We start from the raw sequence: 17,439 nt of genomic DNA on the forward strand, positions 1-17,439 counted from the left end.
AGGGTTGGTGCTGCTCATTGGCTGTCACTCAGGGCTGGCGGCTCTCATTGGCTGTCACTCAGGGTTAGTGCCGCTCATTGGCTGTTACTCAGGGCTGGCGCCTCTCAGTGGCTGTCACTCAGGGTTAGTGCCGCTCATTGGCTGTTACTCAGGGCTGGCGCCTCTCAGTGGCTGTCACTCAGAGTTGGTGTCGCTCATTGGCTGCCGCGCAGCGCGGGGCAGAGCGGGCCCGCCGCGCGCTTCCCTCAGTGTGATGGCGGCGTCACCGGAGCCGGGCCTCGCTCCGGGCCCGGGGCTGGAGCCCGTCCTGCGGGAGGCCGTGGCGGCTCTGGGCCGGGCCGGGGCCGGGCTGGCGGCGGCGCTGGGCGCGGTGCTCACCTCTGTGGCGGCGGCGGGCGGCCCGGCCGCCCTGAGGGAGAGGGAGCGGGCGCTGCTGGGCGCCCTCCTGCGCGGCCTGGCCCGGGCGCCCGGCGCGGCGCTGCCCGAGGGGCTGAGGCAGCGCTGCTTCCTGGAGGGCCCGCCCGGCCTCGTGCTCTGCCTGCTGCTGGAGGCGCTCGGCTCCGCGGGGTCAGTGCCGCTCCCCGGGGCGGGCGGGGGTCCCCGGGGCTGGGCTGGGGGTGTCTTTCAGCTGAGGGGACGGAGATGTGGCTACGGGCAGCCTTCGTCCCGCCCTCAGTGCCGCGCCGTGCTGTGCGTCCCGCGGAATCACTGAGATCTTTCACTTGTGGCTGTTGAAGGTCGTGAATGCTTGGAGCCGAGGAAGCTGTAGATAAAAAGATGTTAAAATCGCTTTAGTTTGATATTTTAAAATCCGGTGTAACAGAGCAGAGCCGTTTCAGTGGTGGTACCACAATAGAAAAGCAGTAGCGTGCAAATCTTATTTTTACCATTTAAAAGAGGCAGGAACTTACAGTTATTTTCTTGCAGCTCTGGCCTCGACCCGGGGGAGGCGGTGGGGACCCTGGAGCGGTTCCTGCAGGAGGGGCGGCTGGCGGCGCTGCTGTGGGAGGGCTGCCAGCAGCAGGCACAGCCCGCCTGCCCCGACCTGCACCACGTCCTGCTCAGCAAGATCGTGTCTTTGCCCGAGCACGTCAGCAACAAACTCCAGGGGAAAAACCCACCAGTGTTCTTCCCGCAGAACTATTTCCCTCTCCTGGGTAATGCAGTTCTCCAGGTGCTGGAGAAGATCTCTGACTCTCTGCGGGGTAAGGCTGCAAGGATGACTCTACTGTAAGGTTGTGTTTCCTGAAAAAGTGTTTTAGGCATGGACCCCATGGCTGCTGCTTGAAATTAGATGATTAGTGAGGCTCGCATTCTTCATTCAGGCTATCCTAAAAGCATAAAGGCCTAGGAATGAGGGAGATAGCTGAGGCCTTTTAGAATCCACTGAAAGCAGCAATCATCCAAGCAATTAAACAGCATCATCATTGCTAAAGCTTAGTTATGGTCACCTGGTGTGTGCTGGAGGAATTGTTTGGGAGATAGGAGTGGTACTGGATCAGTGGCATTGCTACCAGTGGCAATCACATTAAAATGAGACTCAGCTGCTTTAATTTTCTGCTTGTCACTGTAAATACTGAACTCTGGTTTGTGCCTGAAGGCAGGTGGTGGAGGGAGGGAGAGATGATGATTGAAGAGGAAAAGTTAATGTGTTTTCAGAATTCAGCACTTGTGGAAGTCTGTGCACTTCCTCCTGAAGGTTGGTTGGAGGATGCTGATGATGTTTGTTTAAGCTCCTGTCTGTTTTATCCCAGGTGGCTTAGACTGCTCCATCTCTTTTGTTTCTCATGTCCTGGGGAAGGTGTGCATTCATGGAAGGCAAAGTGAGTGTTTTACTGTGCTGTTCTGGGGAGGGGGCAGGTATTTTAGTGAATTGGCTTGGGAGGATGACTGTGCTGATGATCAGCAGAAGGAGTGGAAGACCAGTGAGTTAATTGCAGGTGTTTTGAGTTGGGCTGCACAGGCTGCTCTCTGAGGGTGCTCAGCTGTGTCTTGTTGGTGCTTTTCTGCCAGTTTATATGACTGGGACCTGTTCTTCTCTAAAAACTGATGGAGAGGCATCCTCATCAGGGTGAGAATAGGGATGGGCAGATTCTCGTTCTGTCTTCTGGGGTATGGCTATTAAATAATGACTGTTCAATGTCTTTTAGTGCTTTTCATGTCTGGAAGTCTGAATGGGAACAAGGGACAGGACAAGAGGAAATGTCCTCAAACTGTGCTGGGGACACTTAGATTAGATATTAAGGAAAACTTCTTAGTTGAAGGGGTGGTCAGGCATTGGAACAGGCTGCCCAGGGTAGTGGTGGAGTCATTAAATCCATGGAGGGATTTAAAAGCCATGTGGGTGTGGCATTTGGGCACATGGTTTAGTGTTGCCCTTGGCAGTGCTGGGTTATAGTTGGCCTTCATGGTCTTAGAGGGCTTTCCAACCTAAATGATTCTGTAATTCTAGTAGTATTTCTACTGTAGGAGCAATTTAGAACTGCAAACTGTACATTATATTCTTTTCATGTTGTGAAGATCTTGAAATTCTCGGGTCAGGGTCAAGTGCCATTATACCAGTCCTGCCTGTCTGTGGTATTTACTGTTTTCTCCTGTGGTTCAGAGGAAATTCTGGGGGTTCTGGTGCCCCGCCTGACAGAGCTCACCCAGTCAGACTGCATCTGGCAGAGGATGTGCTGGCGGCTGGTGGAATGTGTGCCCGACCGCTGGATGGAGGCCGTGGTCCTTGGGTTTGTGCAGCAAGCGCCTGGGTAAGAGCTCTGCTTTTCCCTGATCCACAGCAAAGGCAGGAATTGTCACAAACACTTGAAGAATCAGTCTCTGAAAGGTGCTGTGTTTGTGTAGGTGGTTTTTTACACTGCCATTTCTTAAAAGACTCAAGGGATAAAGTGGTTGATTGTTACCTCTTAGGGAAAACCTACACCATTTCTTGAGTATCTAGATCATGACATGCAGTGGGAAAACAAGTGAAAGTATTCTTTGCCATGACTGGCTCTAAAGAGATATTCTAGAGACTTGGTTGCAAATAGCTGCTCTCAGATTTTCCTATGATTAGGAGCAGCATGACAGCAATAACATGGATTCCTGATGTTTTGTTGTTTTGTTAGGGCAGATGTCTTGTCCAGATTGCTGGGGAACCTGGTTGTGAAGAACAAGAAGGCTCAGTTTGTGGTGACACAGAAGATCCTGCTCCTGCAGTATGGCCACACGGTGAGGACTCTGGGGAACAGCTCTGTAGTACTGCCAGGTTCTCCCTGGTGCCAGTGTGGTTTTTAGATGAGCTCTTCATCTTCTAGAGTAAGGTTTAACTCTTCATTGAGTTTAACTCTTCAATGAGCCCTCAGTCTACCCACATTTGTGCAGCTCTTCACTGACAGCAGAGTGTAACAGACCATGGTGAACAGTAGCTTTGAAATCATGGGATTCATATGCTCTCTAAGGGTTAATGGTGATTAGTGGAATTACTGTACTCCTCTGGAACCAGGTGATTATTTGCATGGAGTATCAGAATTCTGGGGAGCTGAAGGCATTTAGTTATTTTAGAATCTGAAAGAGGAGATTGAAGCAGTCAGGATCCACCCTCGGGGGTAAGAAGGACCGTTGGGTTTTTTTCCTCTGCACCTAAGTTTGTCACAGGGTGTTAGGAACTGTACTGTGACTTGTGAGAGATGTTGTTTAAACTTCATAAATTCTGTGTTTTCCTGGGACTGTGCTGGTTTTGTTGGTAAAATACTGTACTGTAGTTCTGTCGCAGTTTTCCATGTATTTCACCACCAACTGCATACGTGCGCTTTCTCGCTTTTTAAACTTAGTTTACTTTTCTGTCTCTGAATTTTGTCAACCTCCCTCAGAATGGAGTTTAATGTAGTAAATAGACCCAGACCCTTGTCATTGCTGCATGACAGCTTTGTGTCCAGTTGGAGCAGGAGTTGTGGTTTTCCTTGCAGACGGCGCTGCTGCAGAACCTCCTCGGTTACCTGTCCCTGGACAGCCTCCGGCGCCCCTTGCTGCTCAGAGTAAGGCTCACTGAGTTCACTGTTGGGGAACATTCTGCTCTCTCTGTGTCTGGGGGTTCACAGTTTTGGTGCTTCTCTCAGAATTTCTGGTTGCTGTTCATGAGAATGAAGGAAGCCCAGCCACATCTCACGAGTGAACTGTGATAAATGAATTAAAGTTTTCTGCACTGCTGGCATTAATTTTTCACTTGGTAAATGAATTTTTAATTGGTAAATTGTCTTCCAAGTAGCGAACTAGTGATGCTTGGGTTCTGACAAATGTCCCATGTCCTCTGTGCTCCTCAGCTTCCTCAGTCACCCTGTTTATGTGGCTGGGCATGTGGCAACAAGGAGTCAGGTTGGTGGACAGTTGTCTGTTTACCAAATGGTTGATGTTTCAGAATCTCTCTCATGCACATTTTTCTCAGTGAGGATGGTAGAGATTTTGTCTCTCAAAGTCAGCAGTGTGATGAAACTTCTATGAAATCTGTATATCTGGAAATCCCTACCATTTTGTCAAATTATTATTTTTTCCACTTTTTATGTGTTCTAGAATGATCTAGAAGTGCTGACAGTTAAATAAAATAGGACTAAACACAGATAAAACCTTATAATACACTGTTTTTTAATAATAATACATATTGCTTTGCAGATTTATTAAGGAGAAATAAACATCACTTTTAAATTTAGAAATCAATTCTATTTAACAATATCTTAAATGAAAGTGTAGTTCTTGGGTGGTGAAATAGTGTGTTTTGGACCCTGAAATACAAAATTTGTGGTTTTTTACTTGCTTTGTAGGGAGAGTGCTTCAAATGTGCTTCAAAAAATACCTCTGTATAGAAAAGATCGATTTCAGGGCAACCTGAGTTCTCTGATTTAGGTGCTGCAGGAGCTGTTGGAGGCCTGGAGCAGCAGCAGTGCTGTGAAACACTCCCCAGCTGAGCAGCAGCTGTACATTAGCAAGGCCATCCTCATCTGCCTCTCCCACCTGAAGGAGCCTGAGATTGACAGCTGCAGACAAGGTGAGACTGTGAGAAGCAGGGCTTAGATTTGTTTAGCAGAGAGTCTTACTGTGAGTAGAAAAATACCTTGTTTTGATCTGTGGATAAGCAGAATTGTCCCATTTTCACCTTGGCAAATGGGGTAACCTGCTGGAATCCTCTTTAGCACTGATATGGTAAAATTCCAAGTGTGTAACTTTAGGTTATGGGATTGAAGAAAACCTATCTTTGCCTTAAGGTTCTTACCTGAGCAATGGTTTAAAAACCCTGAAGTTTTGTCACAGGAAAACAGGGACTGACTGGGTCTAGTGAGAGGAGGGAAGCTGCAGTTCAGGGAGCCTTTCTATCCATTATTAGGTGGTGGGTGGCTAAAGGTGCCCTCAGGGAAGCAGATAAAAATGGGTGTTTGTTTTTGTCACTGTTTTGGAATTTCAGACGTGCACTGTGTGCTGGTTGGTTGTTTCAGAGCTGATGATGAGCATGATGGAGGGCACGAAATGCCACTTGGACAGCAGCCTGCCCCAGCTGCGGCGCCTGGGCATGGTGGTGGCAGAGAGCATCAGCCTGAAGATAAACACCGAGGGGCCTGTCCTCAAGTTTGAGGTGAGGGTTTCAGTGAAGTTTATGACTGGTGTGCTGGGCTCAAAAGAAGTAAAAACTTTAAACCAGATGATCCAGGCCATTATAGCACTTTTTTTATCTGGAAATAAGGAGAGGCAGTCACACCTTCAAAAAGAGAGAATCTCTTTACAAAAAACCCCAATTTTATGGGATGGCTGAGAATTACCTCAGGAGTGCAATCTGCTGCCAGAGGTTGGGATAAACTTGGTAATTAAAGTTTATCATATTGCATGAGGGAATTAGAATCTGATTCATGGGAGTTGAGAGGGAGCCTGAAATCCAAAGTCTCCCTGACATGATGGGAAGACCTGTTCTGAGCTGGGATTTTCAAGAGTGACATGGAGATACAAATTCTACTGGAAAGAGCAAATGTGACTTATCTGATTAAATCACATTAATTCTTTAAAAGCCTGCCACATTCCTCCTGTCATGTTGCCATTTATTAAATGTTTGAAAGATGGAAATAATACTCAGACCAGGTGTCATCAGGTACTACTAAATATAAGGACAAAGATTACAGCTGCCTGGTGCTGTCAGCACAGGAGTTGAAACAGGATTAGTGAGGGTTCATCTCCTCATGATTTAGTCTGTGGGCAGTACAAAGGTGAAATGTTGAATGCTGGGCATATTTGAAGTAAGTAATAGACTGCAATAACAGTTATTCTGAATGTCTAGTATGAAGATGATGATGAAACGAGAGAATTGAAATCCCTTCTGGTGCAGACTCCATCACTCTTTGTTGTCCCCAGCCTTCCAGATGATGAGTAAGTTATTGCTACTATTCATGCTGTCTTTTTGCCCTTCTCCATGCCTTATTCCCACTACACACAAGAATTGTGCACAGTATTTAAGATGTTTTATGTATTCTTAAACATCATAGTGCACCACCTTCTTCCAATGTGATTGAATTACATTCACAATTCAATTGATAGTATGAGTTAAAATTCCCTGTTGATAGCTGCATGTCATAAAACTGTGGTGTAGGGGTCTTGTGTGCCCTTGGGTAGAACCAGATGGGCATTTCTATTTGCTTCTTGGAAATCTGGTATTTCTGCTGTATGCCCCTAGCTCATTCACCCATGACAGAAATCTACTGTGTCTGTCACTCTCAAGACTGGCTCTTCAGTGCTCTTAACTTCCAGAGCATCTGCTGAGGCTCTTTGAAGCACTGCTTGATCAGCAGAGGAGTGAAGCACTTTGTTATTAGCAGATGAAGCTGTCCAGCACTCCAGGGAAGTACAAAAAAATTATTGCTCCCATTTTAGGGGCATGATCAGCATAGACAGCTGTTAGAGAAAACTTTTGAGAATCAGGGAGATGAAAGGACAATGCCAAAGTCCACAGAAACAGGTAGAGACAGAAAAATATTCTCAATTGTTGCATTCATCCTATTCAAGACCTAGCAGTGGTTAAAAATGGCCTTGAACTTCCAGGGATGGGGCAGCCACAGCTTCTCTGGGCAACCTGGGCCAGGGCCTCACCACCCTCACAGGGAACAATTTCTTCGTAATACCCAATCTAAACCTACTCTCAGTTCTGTTTCATTCACAGTTTCAAATCTGGTGCAAGTCAATGTGATCTAGTTATTGGAGTCTTTCCTTAGCAGTCTCAAGTATTGTGCAGGGGAACACAGAAAATTAGCCAGTTTAATTTTTTTTCCATTGTTCTTCTGTTAGAAGATTCTGCTTCTTTTCTCCCCTCACTCCATTTTCCTTCCCAGTACTTTGTTCTTTGTGTCAGCCAAGCTGGGTGTGAAATTGCAGCAGGAATAATTATCTGCTGTTCTATTTAGGCAGCAAGGGTTGGTAGTTTCTTCCTTGTAAGAACTATTACTGTATCCATTTTAAAACTTCTTATTCCTCACAGCAGGAGTGAGAAAGCAGGTGCTGCACTGCCATTGGTACCAGAGAGTAATGAGAAATCCCATACAGCAGCCCCTGTGATGCCAGATGAGGAGTCAGATGCTGAGCTTGACAGGTATGGGGCAATAAAGAGGGAGGAAATGGAAAATAAATGTCAGTACCTGCATTTCTTGGCAATTGCGGTTTATGACTGTGTTTGGCTCAGTGATTTGCAGCAGAGCAGGGCTTTGCCTAGGAAATTGCACTAGGCCATAAATTAGGCAGGGCCTGCATTGTGTGCAACCACTGTATTTGTTCTGTTTGACTTAGATATATATTTCCTGGAAATTGTGGATGTATTTTCCCATTTTCCTAGTGGACTTGCTTTATTCTGTCACTACATAAAGAAATATATCTATATCTATCTATCTATCTATATATATATAAATCTATAATGAAATCATACATGGCAGTGTATGCCCTGGTTCTTTCTCTTTGTGTGGCTATCTGGGGAAAGCAAGAACATCTGCACTCCCTAAACTAACCCCTGCCTTTATTTCTTTTAGTGATGATGACCTCCTCCCTTATGACATGTCTGAGGATAAAGAGCTAAAAGTTAAGGCTCCTGTGTATATCCGAGACTGTATTGAAGGTAGGAGATTTCGGGCTGAGTCTTCATCTGTTTCTTGCTGAGCTTGGGAGAGTGAACCCTGTAGGGTTGTTTTTTCTGATCTAATTTGAAGAAGCTGTAGAATTTTTGAGTAATTTCAGTTTTGTTTCTGAGTTGGTCATGCTGAGTGTCTGTACCAAGACAAATGATTGGCAGAAGGAATTTTGGGTAAACAGCCAAACACAGCCATTCTGTTAATAACATTTGTTTGTCTTTTGATTACAGTTCTGACTGGATCAAAATCTGAAGATGTGGACAAATGGGAAGCTACAGTCAAGGCCCTTGAGAGCTTGGTTCGGAAGAACCCAGCAGCAACAAGAGAAGTGAAGTATTATTATGATCTGGGTTACAAGAGGGCTGTGGTGTTAGAGGCCCTATCACTTTGCTGTCATGAGGAGACTAAACATGCCAGTGGAGCAGCAGGCCAGGCTGATGTGTAGCTGGGTTCAAGGTGCACATTCACAATGCTTTCAGCTTGGGAGTAGAAGGAAATGGTTGCCTTGAAGGTGGGGCTGTAGAGCACAGTGGAACAGAGAAGCAGCAAAAGTGCTGGCACCACCCTGCCTTCTTCCCGCTCCACTGCTCAAAATGAAACATCCCACAAGGAGTGCTTGCCAGTGTGGGGAAGCTCCATGTACTGTGCTGGAAGAACACTAGAAATGCAGATTACAGAGCAGCCATTTTGGTTTTTGAATTGAAATTCAATTTAATTGTTATTCCCCAACGAAAACGGGGGCAAAAATCAATTGCACTTTCCCTATTTGCTTGTACAAGCATAATGTCTTGTAGAAGGAGTAGTTGGATTGTACTGGTCAAGATGAAAAGCTCAGGGGAGAGGAACCTGGGACAAGGTCACGGTGTGCAGAGTGCTGGCCACTACCCCCTAGTGAACATTTGGAAGTGTAAAGACACCAGCTGAGAAACTTCTGTACCCTTTAACCCATCCATTACAGTGACAGTTCATTCTGTGCCATGATGCCACCACTTCTCCAGAAAGCCCAAGTGAAATGTGGATAGAGAATTGGTAGGTGGAGGATCTGTTCAGGGTTTTGAGAAACAGATCTGATGGCATTTGCTATTTGTGTTTTCTCTCCCTCCTAAGGAATGGACATATTGCCTCCTTAGCCTTAACAGAATACCTCCTTGTCTTTGTCTAAACATTGGAAGTGGTCCATAATTCCTATGAGGAAAAAACTCAAGCACCATCAGAGTTTTGATTTCTTTTTTTATATTTCCATCAGGTTAGTGTGGAGCTGGCAAAAATATTATTGCATCTGGAGGAGAAGACCTGCATTGAAGGCTTTGTGGAACTCCGTCAAAGAGCTCAAGTAGCTGTTTTAACCACAGACCCAATACCTGTGAGTTCCTCCTGCTATTTTCCTTTCTCCAGGTGAGGCACAGGCAAAAAGTGAAGCAGCTGAAGTCTCTTTCTCGTTTGATAGAGGGAGCTGCTGTCAGTGTGGTAGAGCAGGTAGTTCAGGTCTAACAACATTTATGCTCCTGAAAAATCTGGAAGGAATGACTGAACCAGTAGGAAAAAGAAAACCCTGTTAGACTGGAGGAACTGTCTGGGAGCTGTTGGTTTGAGTGTACCTGACAAGGCAGATCTGATAAGGACTTGTTGTACCTAAGGGTTTCACACAGAGGGAAGCTGAGGCACAAAGGGCTTCTAACAGACCTGACTGGTGACTGTAATCAGGGAATCACAGACTGGTTTGGGTGGGAAAGGATCTTTAAATCTTTTAATCCCATCTCATTCCAACCCCCTGCCATAGGCAGGGACACCTTCCACTATCCCAGGTTACTCCAAGCTCTATCCAACCTGGCCTTGGACACTTCCAGGGATCCAGGGGCAGCCACAGCTTCTCTGGGCACCCTGTACCAGGGCCTCCCTACCCTCACAGGAAGAATTTCTTCCTAATACCCAATCTAAATCTGTCCTCTGCCAGTTTAATACCTTTATCCTTGATGCTAGCCAGGCCCCAGTAAAAAGCCCCCCTCCATCTTTCCTATAATGCACTTTAAGTTCTGAAAGGCCACAGTGAGGTCTCCTAGCTGCTGTGGTAGTTATTTGGGTACCTCTGCACAGGAGGGAGAGAAGAATAATGCAGTCTCATCTGTCATTTAATTCTTTTGAGAGAATCTAAAAGTGGAAGTGTCCAAATTTCCTATTTACACTGCATGTTTCTTCCCTTCTCTTGGAGGCTTGCTGTTACCTAACAGTAAGCAGAACCTGTGAAATTAAATGCTTTTAGAGTTAGTGGGAAGGCTGTTTCCAGTCTGGGTCTGTGTTCATTGTACCCTGATTTTTCTGTGCAGGTTGCAAAGTACTTGACCTCCCAGTTCTACTCTCTGAACTACAGTCTCCGTCAGCGCATGGACATCCTTGACGTGAGTGCTCTCACTTCCCACTTTCCTTCTGTCTGGTGCACCAATGCTGAGGTGTGACAGGATTACCCTTTATTCCTCATGGGAGAAGGCAGAGACATGGGAATCTCTTACATTCCTGTTTGTGTCTGGCATTCCCCTGTTGTTCCTAACCCTGCCACACTCCATCACACAGGGATCCCTCCCCATAGAATGCAGAGCATGCCTGGGGCATTTGCCTGGGAGAAGCCACTGTTTACTTTCACATCATCAGTCTGATTTATCTAGCCTTTGTGAAGGACAGTGATCTGTCTGTGACTCCTTCCCCAGCTGTGTCTGAAGAAGGAGCCACTGCTCTGTTTCAGGACTAATTGACCAAGTGCTTGGTCAGTACCTCAGAGCCAGGTGGCTGTTGGAGGTCAATTTCCTGCTGTTCTTCACTGTAAAACTGTTGTGCCTTTCTGCCTTGTTGCTCCTGTCAGTTTGGATGCAGGTGACGTTGTTGTTCCCTAGGGAATTACCCATTTTTAACTGAACCCCTCTCTGTTTTATCTAGGTATTGGTTTTGGCAGCTCAGGAACTGTCCTGTCCCAAATTCCATGGGAAGACCAAGCCTTCTGGTGCCCAAAAGCCTTCTATCCAGCTCCCTCTGGGAAGTGACAGCTCTAAGGACTGGAGAAGAATTGTTGATGAAAGGATCAAAAGCAAGACTCGGAGATTTAATACGGTGAGACCAGAAGCAAGCTAATGTTAAATCCACCAAAAATAGGGACACTTGAAGTTGCTGTAAGTTCTGTCTGGAAAGAGCAAAATACCTATGGAAGTGGACCCAATCCAAAGGAAAGTCAGATAAATATGTATTTGAAGTTACAGAGTCTGAGTTTTTTGGTGCAGACTACCAAGTCTCCCAGCAGGTAGAGGAAGATAAACCTGAAATTTCTTGCCTGGCTTTGAGGGATAATTGTTGTTCTGTGCTTGTTCTGAGCCTGTGTGGCCACTGCAGGGAGCTGTGACTGCACCTCACAGACCCCAGGGCCTCCATCAGACCAGCTGCCTCTGGACTACACTGCCTCAGCCTTCCTATTTTCCAGGGAGATAAATTGATGCCAGTTTCCTAGTTTCCAGAATTCCCCTGTGGTTCAGCCTGGAGAGTTTGCCTTCTGAAACCCCTTTATCTCTTGCATGTTCTTGTTCCTTGTGTCTAAATGACCAGTACTGAGGTTATATTGTATTGAAATGTTTAGATGTGGAGAATATCTGAAGTGGGAAGTGAACAATCCAGCTGGAAAGCTGGAAGCCATAGGTGTACAAGCAGTGGTTGACAATGGGCTGGCTGCAAGGAATCTGTAGTCTTGACAGAGTCCAGTGAAGTGGAAGAGCTGAGTGCTTTATCTTGTGCCTAAACTTCATTTTTCTCTTCTGCAGGGTCGGTCTCATGTGGAACTGGCTTCCTGCCCAAACCAGTTCAATTCTGTTGCTGGGTATTTCTTTTTCCCATTGATTCAGCACTTTGACAGGTGAGTGTGAACACCTTAGGATGTGGGACTGTGGGCATGGCAACTGCCAGAGTGAACCTTCCTGCTTGTCCTGCTTGCCTCAGAGCAGCAGGGTACACAGCCCAGGAGCTGTGCAGGAGCCCAGTGACACCACAATGACACTTGGGTCCTTCACAAAGCTTGGGAAGGAGAGGGTTGTGGTCTCTTGGGTTTACCCTTTGGAGTCTTGTGTGGCAGGAATATGTAGGACCCTGTGTATGTTGCACTTGCAGGCCTTTAACAACATTTGATCTTCTGGGGGAAGATCACTTAGTCCTTGGAAGACTGGTCCACACTTTAGCCATCCTGATGTACTTGGCTGTCAACACTGTGGTAAGGAAGGGCAGAGAGCAGGGGGGACTTCCAGCCTGGGAACCTGAGGTGCCTCTGGAACAGCCACATGCTTCAGGGCTGCTGCACTGAGACTAGCAGCAAGCTGGAGTTGGGTGGGCTGAGAAGTTGTGAGATGGGCTGGGAAGAACTGGTCAGAAAAGAGACATGGGATTCAAGCCACCCCTGCACTATCATCTTTTGCTTCTTGTCAACTTCTTGGGGGGTCGAGTACATTATTTCACTTTACTGCCAAAGTTTCCCCATCTGTAAAATAAATTCAGCTGTAGCACTGATCTTAACAAAATCTTTGTTCAAGTATTTGGACAACACTCCCAGGTGCAGGGTGGGATTGTTGGGGTGTCCTCTGCAAGGCAAGAGTTGGATTTGGGGGTCCCTTCCAGCTCAGGACATTCTGTGATTTGATGAGCAGTATGTCTCGAGGCCCAGCTCTGCGTGGCAGTGTGGATGGTGTTCAGTGGTGCTGTCACCTTCTCTCTTGCAGGCAGTGACAGCAATGGGAAAGGCACTGCTGGAGTTCGTTTGGGCGCTGCGCTTCCACACGGACTCGTGAGTTACTGTAGTTGCATATTCTCATTTTTAAAGATCACTTTTAAATTTCAGTATTTTTTTTAAGATCATTTTTAAAGATCAGCTGTGAGCCAGCCTGCAGTCATGGTTGGTCTTTGTCCAAGACGAGCATCTGGCTTAGTGTGTCAGTGACTTAATGTACAATTTACACACAGTGCACAGTGTGCAAAATTGTGTGCACAATTCACACAATTTACTTTGTGTTCTCCTCCAGCTGTGTGTTCTTATGACTGAGTTTAATGCCAGCCCAACATATGAACTTGGCTGGTGTCTTCTAGTGTGGCAGTACAGCCATTACCTTTAGAAAGGTTGACAGATTTCCTGACCACCTGTCCATGTGATAGTTTCATCTGTGTTTAACTCAGGGAGCTCAGAAAACTTCAGATTAAATTCCAGCATTCAGTCTTGGAAAGGAATTAAGACATGTAGCCAAAAGTCTGTATACATCCAATTTCTGTTTTGCTCTCAGATATGTCCAGGACTCTGAATTGTGCTAGACTCCTGTGTGCAGCTTGGCAGGGGCTCTGTATGTGGGGCACACTGCAAGATTACATCTCTAAGCAGCAGGAATATGGCAAAAGTCATGCCATTTGAAACTGGAGAGCCCCTGAGGTGAGGAAATCAATGCAGAGCATAAAGCTGCAGGCTCTTAACCAGTGCAGTCCCTCTCCACAGGTACGTGCGTCAGGGCCTCTTGTCCTGTATCTCCTCCCTGCTCCTCAGTGTCCCAGCAGAACAGATCCTGGCAGACATGACAGAGGAGCTGTTGGAGACTCAGTCCTGGCTGGGAGGTAAGACATGGTGGGGTGCATCAGTGCTTTTCTGGTTGGTGGTGTGGTCTTTGTGCAGCATCTCTTTAACCGCGATGGCAGCAGTGATGTCCTGGCATTGTGCACCAGAGATCGGCATGATCAGCAAGTGGAGCACCATGTGTGCTGTAACATGCAGCACTGGGGTGCCTGAGGCATAGCCAAGAGCTGGGTATGGCATTACAAACTGGGACTGTCCTCACAGGCCACCCAGAAAAATCCCCAAAGATACTCTGTGCCCCCTTTCTCTGTCTGAGCAGCCAACCACCCGTGTCATGAAGCTGCAGGAAGTGTCGTGTTGCCTGGTACACCCAGGCAGTGACTTGGGCCAGCAGTAACACACAAAGCTTGTACAGCCTGTTTACACCATGCACTCATGAGGGGGCTGTTGTCAGAGCTAAAAACAGGAGGAAGAGGAGCATGGTCTAGTCTCTAGTTTCCTATTTTTGATAGAAAGAAAAAGCTACAAAAGACAGCAAATTACTTTGAATGCTGTATCCAGCACCGCTTACGTCCACACGAGCTGTGTCTGTGGGCTCTGGCAGGCTGGAGCTGCACAGGTGAGTGCTCAGGTACTGCAGTGAGCTGGAGGGAAAAGAAGAACTAATGCTGAAGTGTGTTCTGAGGATGATTCTTGTGATTCCCTGGTCTGGTTTCCATCTCCATTCTCACTCTTGGTGAGTCGCTTCCCAGAGGGAGCAAGCAGGAAGCAGCACTGACCCGGCTGGCCTCTGATCCTGGCGGGCTGGGGTGCTCTGTGCCCTTTGAAAGGAAGGGAGCTGCCATGTGGGGCCCAAGACTTCGCTTTTCCCATGACATGATGTGCTCTCAGGAATCTGCTTGTCTCTGCATTTAACACTGCTGTGACCAAGTGAAGCCTTTCAGGAATGTATTTCCAGCCTGAGGGTTTGCGTAATCTGTTTTCAGTGAGTTATTTTGGGGAGGAGGAGGAGGATAACCAAGATAGTAGCATCTTCTCATGCTTGTAGGTAGTGTAATAGCCCTGTCTTTTCATCTAGTGCTTTTGCATGAAAGCTGCATGGTTATTCCTGGTGGGAATGAGAACAGGGTAGGATAACTCTTGTGGGTATTCCAGAGAAAGGAAGACTGCTGTAGGAGTTGTTCAGAAGCCTTAAAGAATTCAGCTTCACATATGGTCAGGTGCAATTTAAGTACAATTTAAAGGGTTTCTAGAGCTGCTTCGTGAAACACAGCAGCTTCTTGGGCTGTGCTGTAGCTATTTATTGTAAGGGGAAACAGTTGCACAGGGAGCTGCTGGGCCCTCCCTGCTGCTCAGACAGGTCAGGTCTGGTACTAGAGACTTGTTTCTGTGCCTGAATCACAGGTCTGAGCTCATGGACTTAGCTGTGTTGCTTCATGACTCTTCCAGACAAGATTTGCAAGAGGTGTCATGTATTAGCTCCGCTGTAGCTGGGAATGACAAGCTGTCCTGCAGGGGAGCCTTGACTCCTGTGTCTTTTAGCTACTCTGCATTTCAGCTTAAAGCATCTGTGTTTCTCCTGCCGTGGCCAAAGCACAGTGATGAACAGGGGGATAGGAAATGTTATACATGAAGTGCTTAGTAGGAATCCACAGACCTTTTTCAGTTTGTTGTTACATCACCTCTGCAAACTGCTGCAGTGTGGCCAATGGTCAGTCATAGGACATTCAGCCTGTTGGCTGCAGCCCTGCCCTGTCTGCTTGCTGGGTGCTTTGGGACATGTCAGCTGTGGAGAGGGAGGCAGGAATCCACTTTGGGCTTGTCCATCATTGCCTTTAGTTGTTGTGCTGCACTTGCTGTTCAGCAGCCTGATCCTTCCCACGGGAGAGAGGGAACACGCTCCTAAACGCTTCTAGGAAATGATCCCTTTGATTCCTCAGCAGCTGCCTTTGAGGGAATTCCCCACCCCTTGCAAATGCTGTGCAGCTACGTCATGGGTAAGTGTGGTTTGTGTCAGGACCAGCAGGACACTTCAGTGCCTTGTGCCTCCCATGCAGTGCCAGCTGTGCTTGGTCCATGCTCGTGGGACAGAAACAGCACCAACAGCACTCTGAGCTTTTGAACTTGTTCCAGTCTGCCTTGTAACCTCCCTTTTTGCCTTCTGCAGAGGGAGTATGGAAGCACCAGGGTGTAGCTCTCCCTGCATTATAAATAGCCCTGCCCCAGTGACATGAGTCATGTGTTTGGGCTGACAGTGCCAGGCTCCCAGCACACTGCTTGTGCGTACAGGATATCCTCACACAGGCTCCCTGCTCTTCCAGGCTCCCCTGCTCAGACATCCTGCATGCATCCTGGTTGTTACTTTGCAGGCCCATTAAGGGCCCCTGGATTAGCGGCTGCTGGGAACAGCCTCACGCTGCCCTTACAGCCTGTGGGACGTGTGGAACTCATTTATCAGAAGACTGGTCTCCCAGAGTGGAGAATATGCTGAACCTTGGGGCCTGTCTCCTTTCCCCATTGAAATGGCATCATGACCCCAAATTTGGGAAAGAGCACTGACCATTTTAGATTGCAACAATGGCAGAGTGGAGACTTCAGACTTTGGAGAAAGTGGATTGCAAACTGCAACTTCATTCACACTTGTAGCTCAGCTGTACAAACCTTTTGTGTAGCTCAAGGTGACAAGTACAAATTCTGGCACAGAGATTATCCCATGGGATCCAAGGTCAGACAGTTTCTATAGTGTTTCAGACCAGCTGACTATTTGTTTCTCCTACAAAACTGGAGCACTACCCCATGTGGCAGTCAGGGTTTGGCTGAAGTCCTGCTCCTTTACATGATGAAGCTTGTGCATGTCCACCTTCCAGCCTAATGCAGTTCCTGCACGTGCTGATGTCCAGCCCAGCTGTGGGTGCAAACACTGTTGTTTAGTTCTGTGATTGTCAGTAAAACAGTGAGAAGTTTTAAGGGCCCTTTTTCCCAATCTCCAATTAACAGTGGCTGCTTCTTTTGCAGATGTGATGGAGAAAGACCCTGATGGGGACTGCAGAAGGCTGGCCCTGCAGAACTTGCTGCTAATGGAGAACCTGAAAAAGAAACTTGAAGTTGTTCCTTCCTAGCTGAAGGGTAACAGAGAAATGACCTTTACCTTGTGCTCTGGCCAGCTGGATGTATTGGGGCACTGCTGGGGCCTCTTCAGCAGTCACCTGGCTGGAGGAGAGGAAGAAGGGGGAAGGGTGCTGAGCTGTAAGCCAGCGGGCCTGACTTGACATCTGGACTTTGTAGTGGAGGCCAATTGAGCGAGCTCTGGATATCCGGTACAGCGTGTACAGATGCAGGAAGGTAGGAGAGCTCTGCCATCCTCTGCACCCCCAGCCCCCACCCAGCTATTTATAACCTTGGCAGGTCTGAGCACTTGGCTAAAAATACAGGGAAGATCTCACAGAGCTTTCTTGTCAGAAAAACAGGAGGGCTGTGGAGGGCCACTTGCCACTATGACCTGCCCCTTGGGAAGGTTCCCACGTTCCCAGGCAGTGGGAGTTTGGGGGAGCAGCTGTTGGGCTGCTGCTGGAAGGGGTGGAAGGAATGGCACTGCTGGTGGGATGCATCACTGGATAACTGTACTGAAGTGCTGAAAGTGTGCCAGGCTTTAAAGGCCTGAGCTAGAGCTGGGCTGTGGTTGGGAAAGAATAAGACAGGGATTTCTTTTTGTTTAATCTTAGTGCAGAAGTA

At 47.3% G+C, this 17,439-nt stretch overlaps 1 protein-coding gene across 1 annotated transcript; it reads left to right on the plus strand.

Annotated features, from left to right (window-relative positions):
* Positions 1-1,030: 1,030 nt before the first annotated feature.
* On the plus strand, positions 1,031-16,826 carry TELO2 (telomere maintenance 2; the record flags this gene model as incomplete). Its single annotated transcript, XM_083872496.1, has 19 exons — positions 1,031-1,205; positions 1,755-1,823; positions 2,606-2,753; positions 3,111-3,213; positions 3,951-4,019; positions 4,882-5,023; positions 5,469-5,605; positions 6,299-6,387; positions 7,490-7,600; positions 8,031-8,116; positions 8,360-8,457; positions 9,376-9,492; positions 10,454-10,525; positions 11,058-11,228; positions 11,927-12,018; positions 12,270-12,369; positions 12,872-12,936; positions 13,633-13,748; positions 16,723-16,826. The coding sequence occupies exons 3-19, from the start codon at positions 2,674-2,676 to the stop codon at positions 16,824-16,826; spliced, it is 1,752 nt and encodes a 583-aa protein (XP_083728622.1). The 5' UTR covers positions 1,031-1,205; positions 1,755-1,823; positions 2,606-2,673.
* Positions 16,827-17,439: the final 613 nt, after the last annotated feature.

The sequence above is a fragment of the Zosterops lateralis genome (assembly GCF_965231275.1).
Source record: "Zosterops lateralis genome assembly, chromosome: 15".
NCBI lineage: Eukaryota > Metazoa > Chordata > Aves > Passeriformes > Zosteropidae > Zosterops > Zosterops lateralis.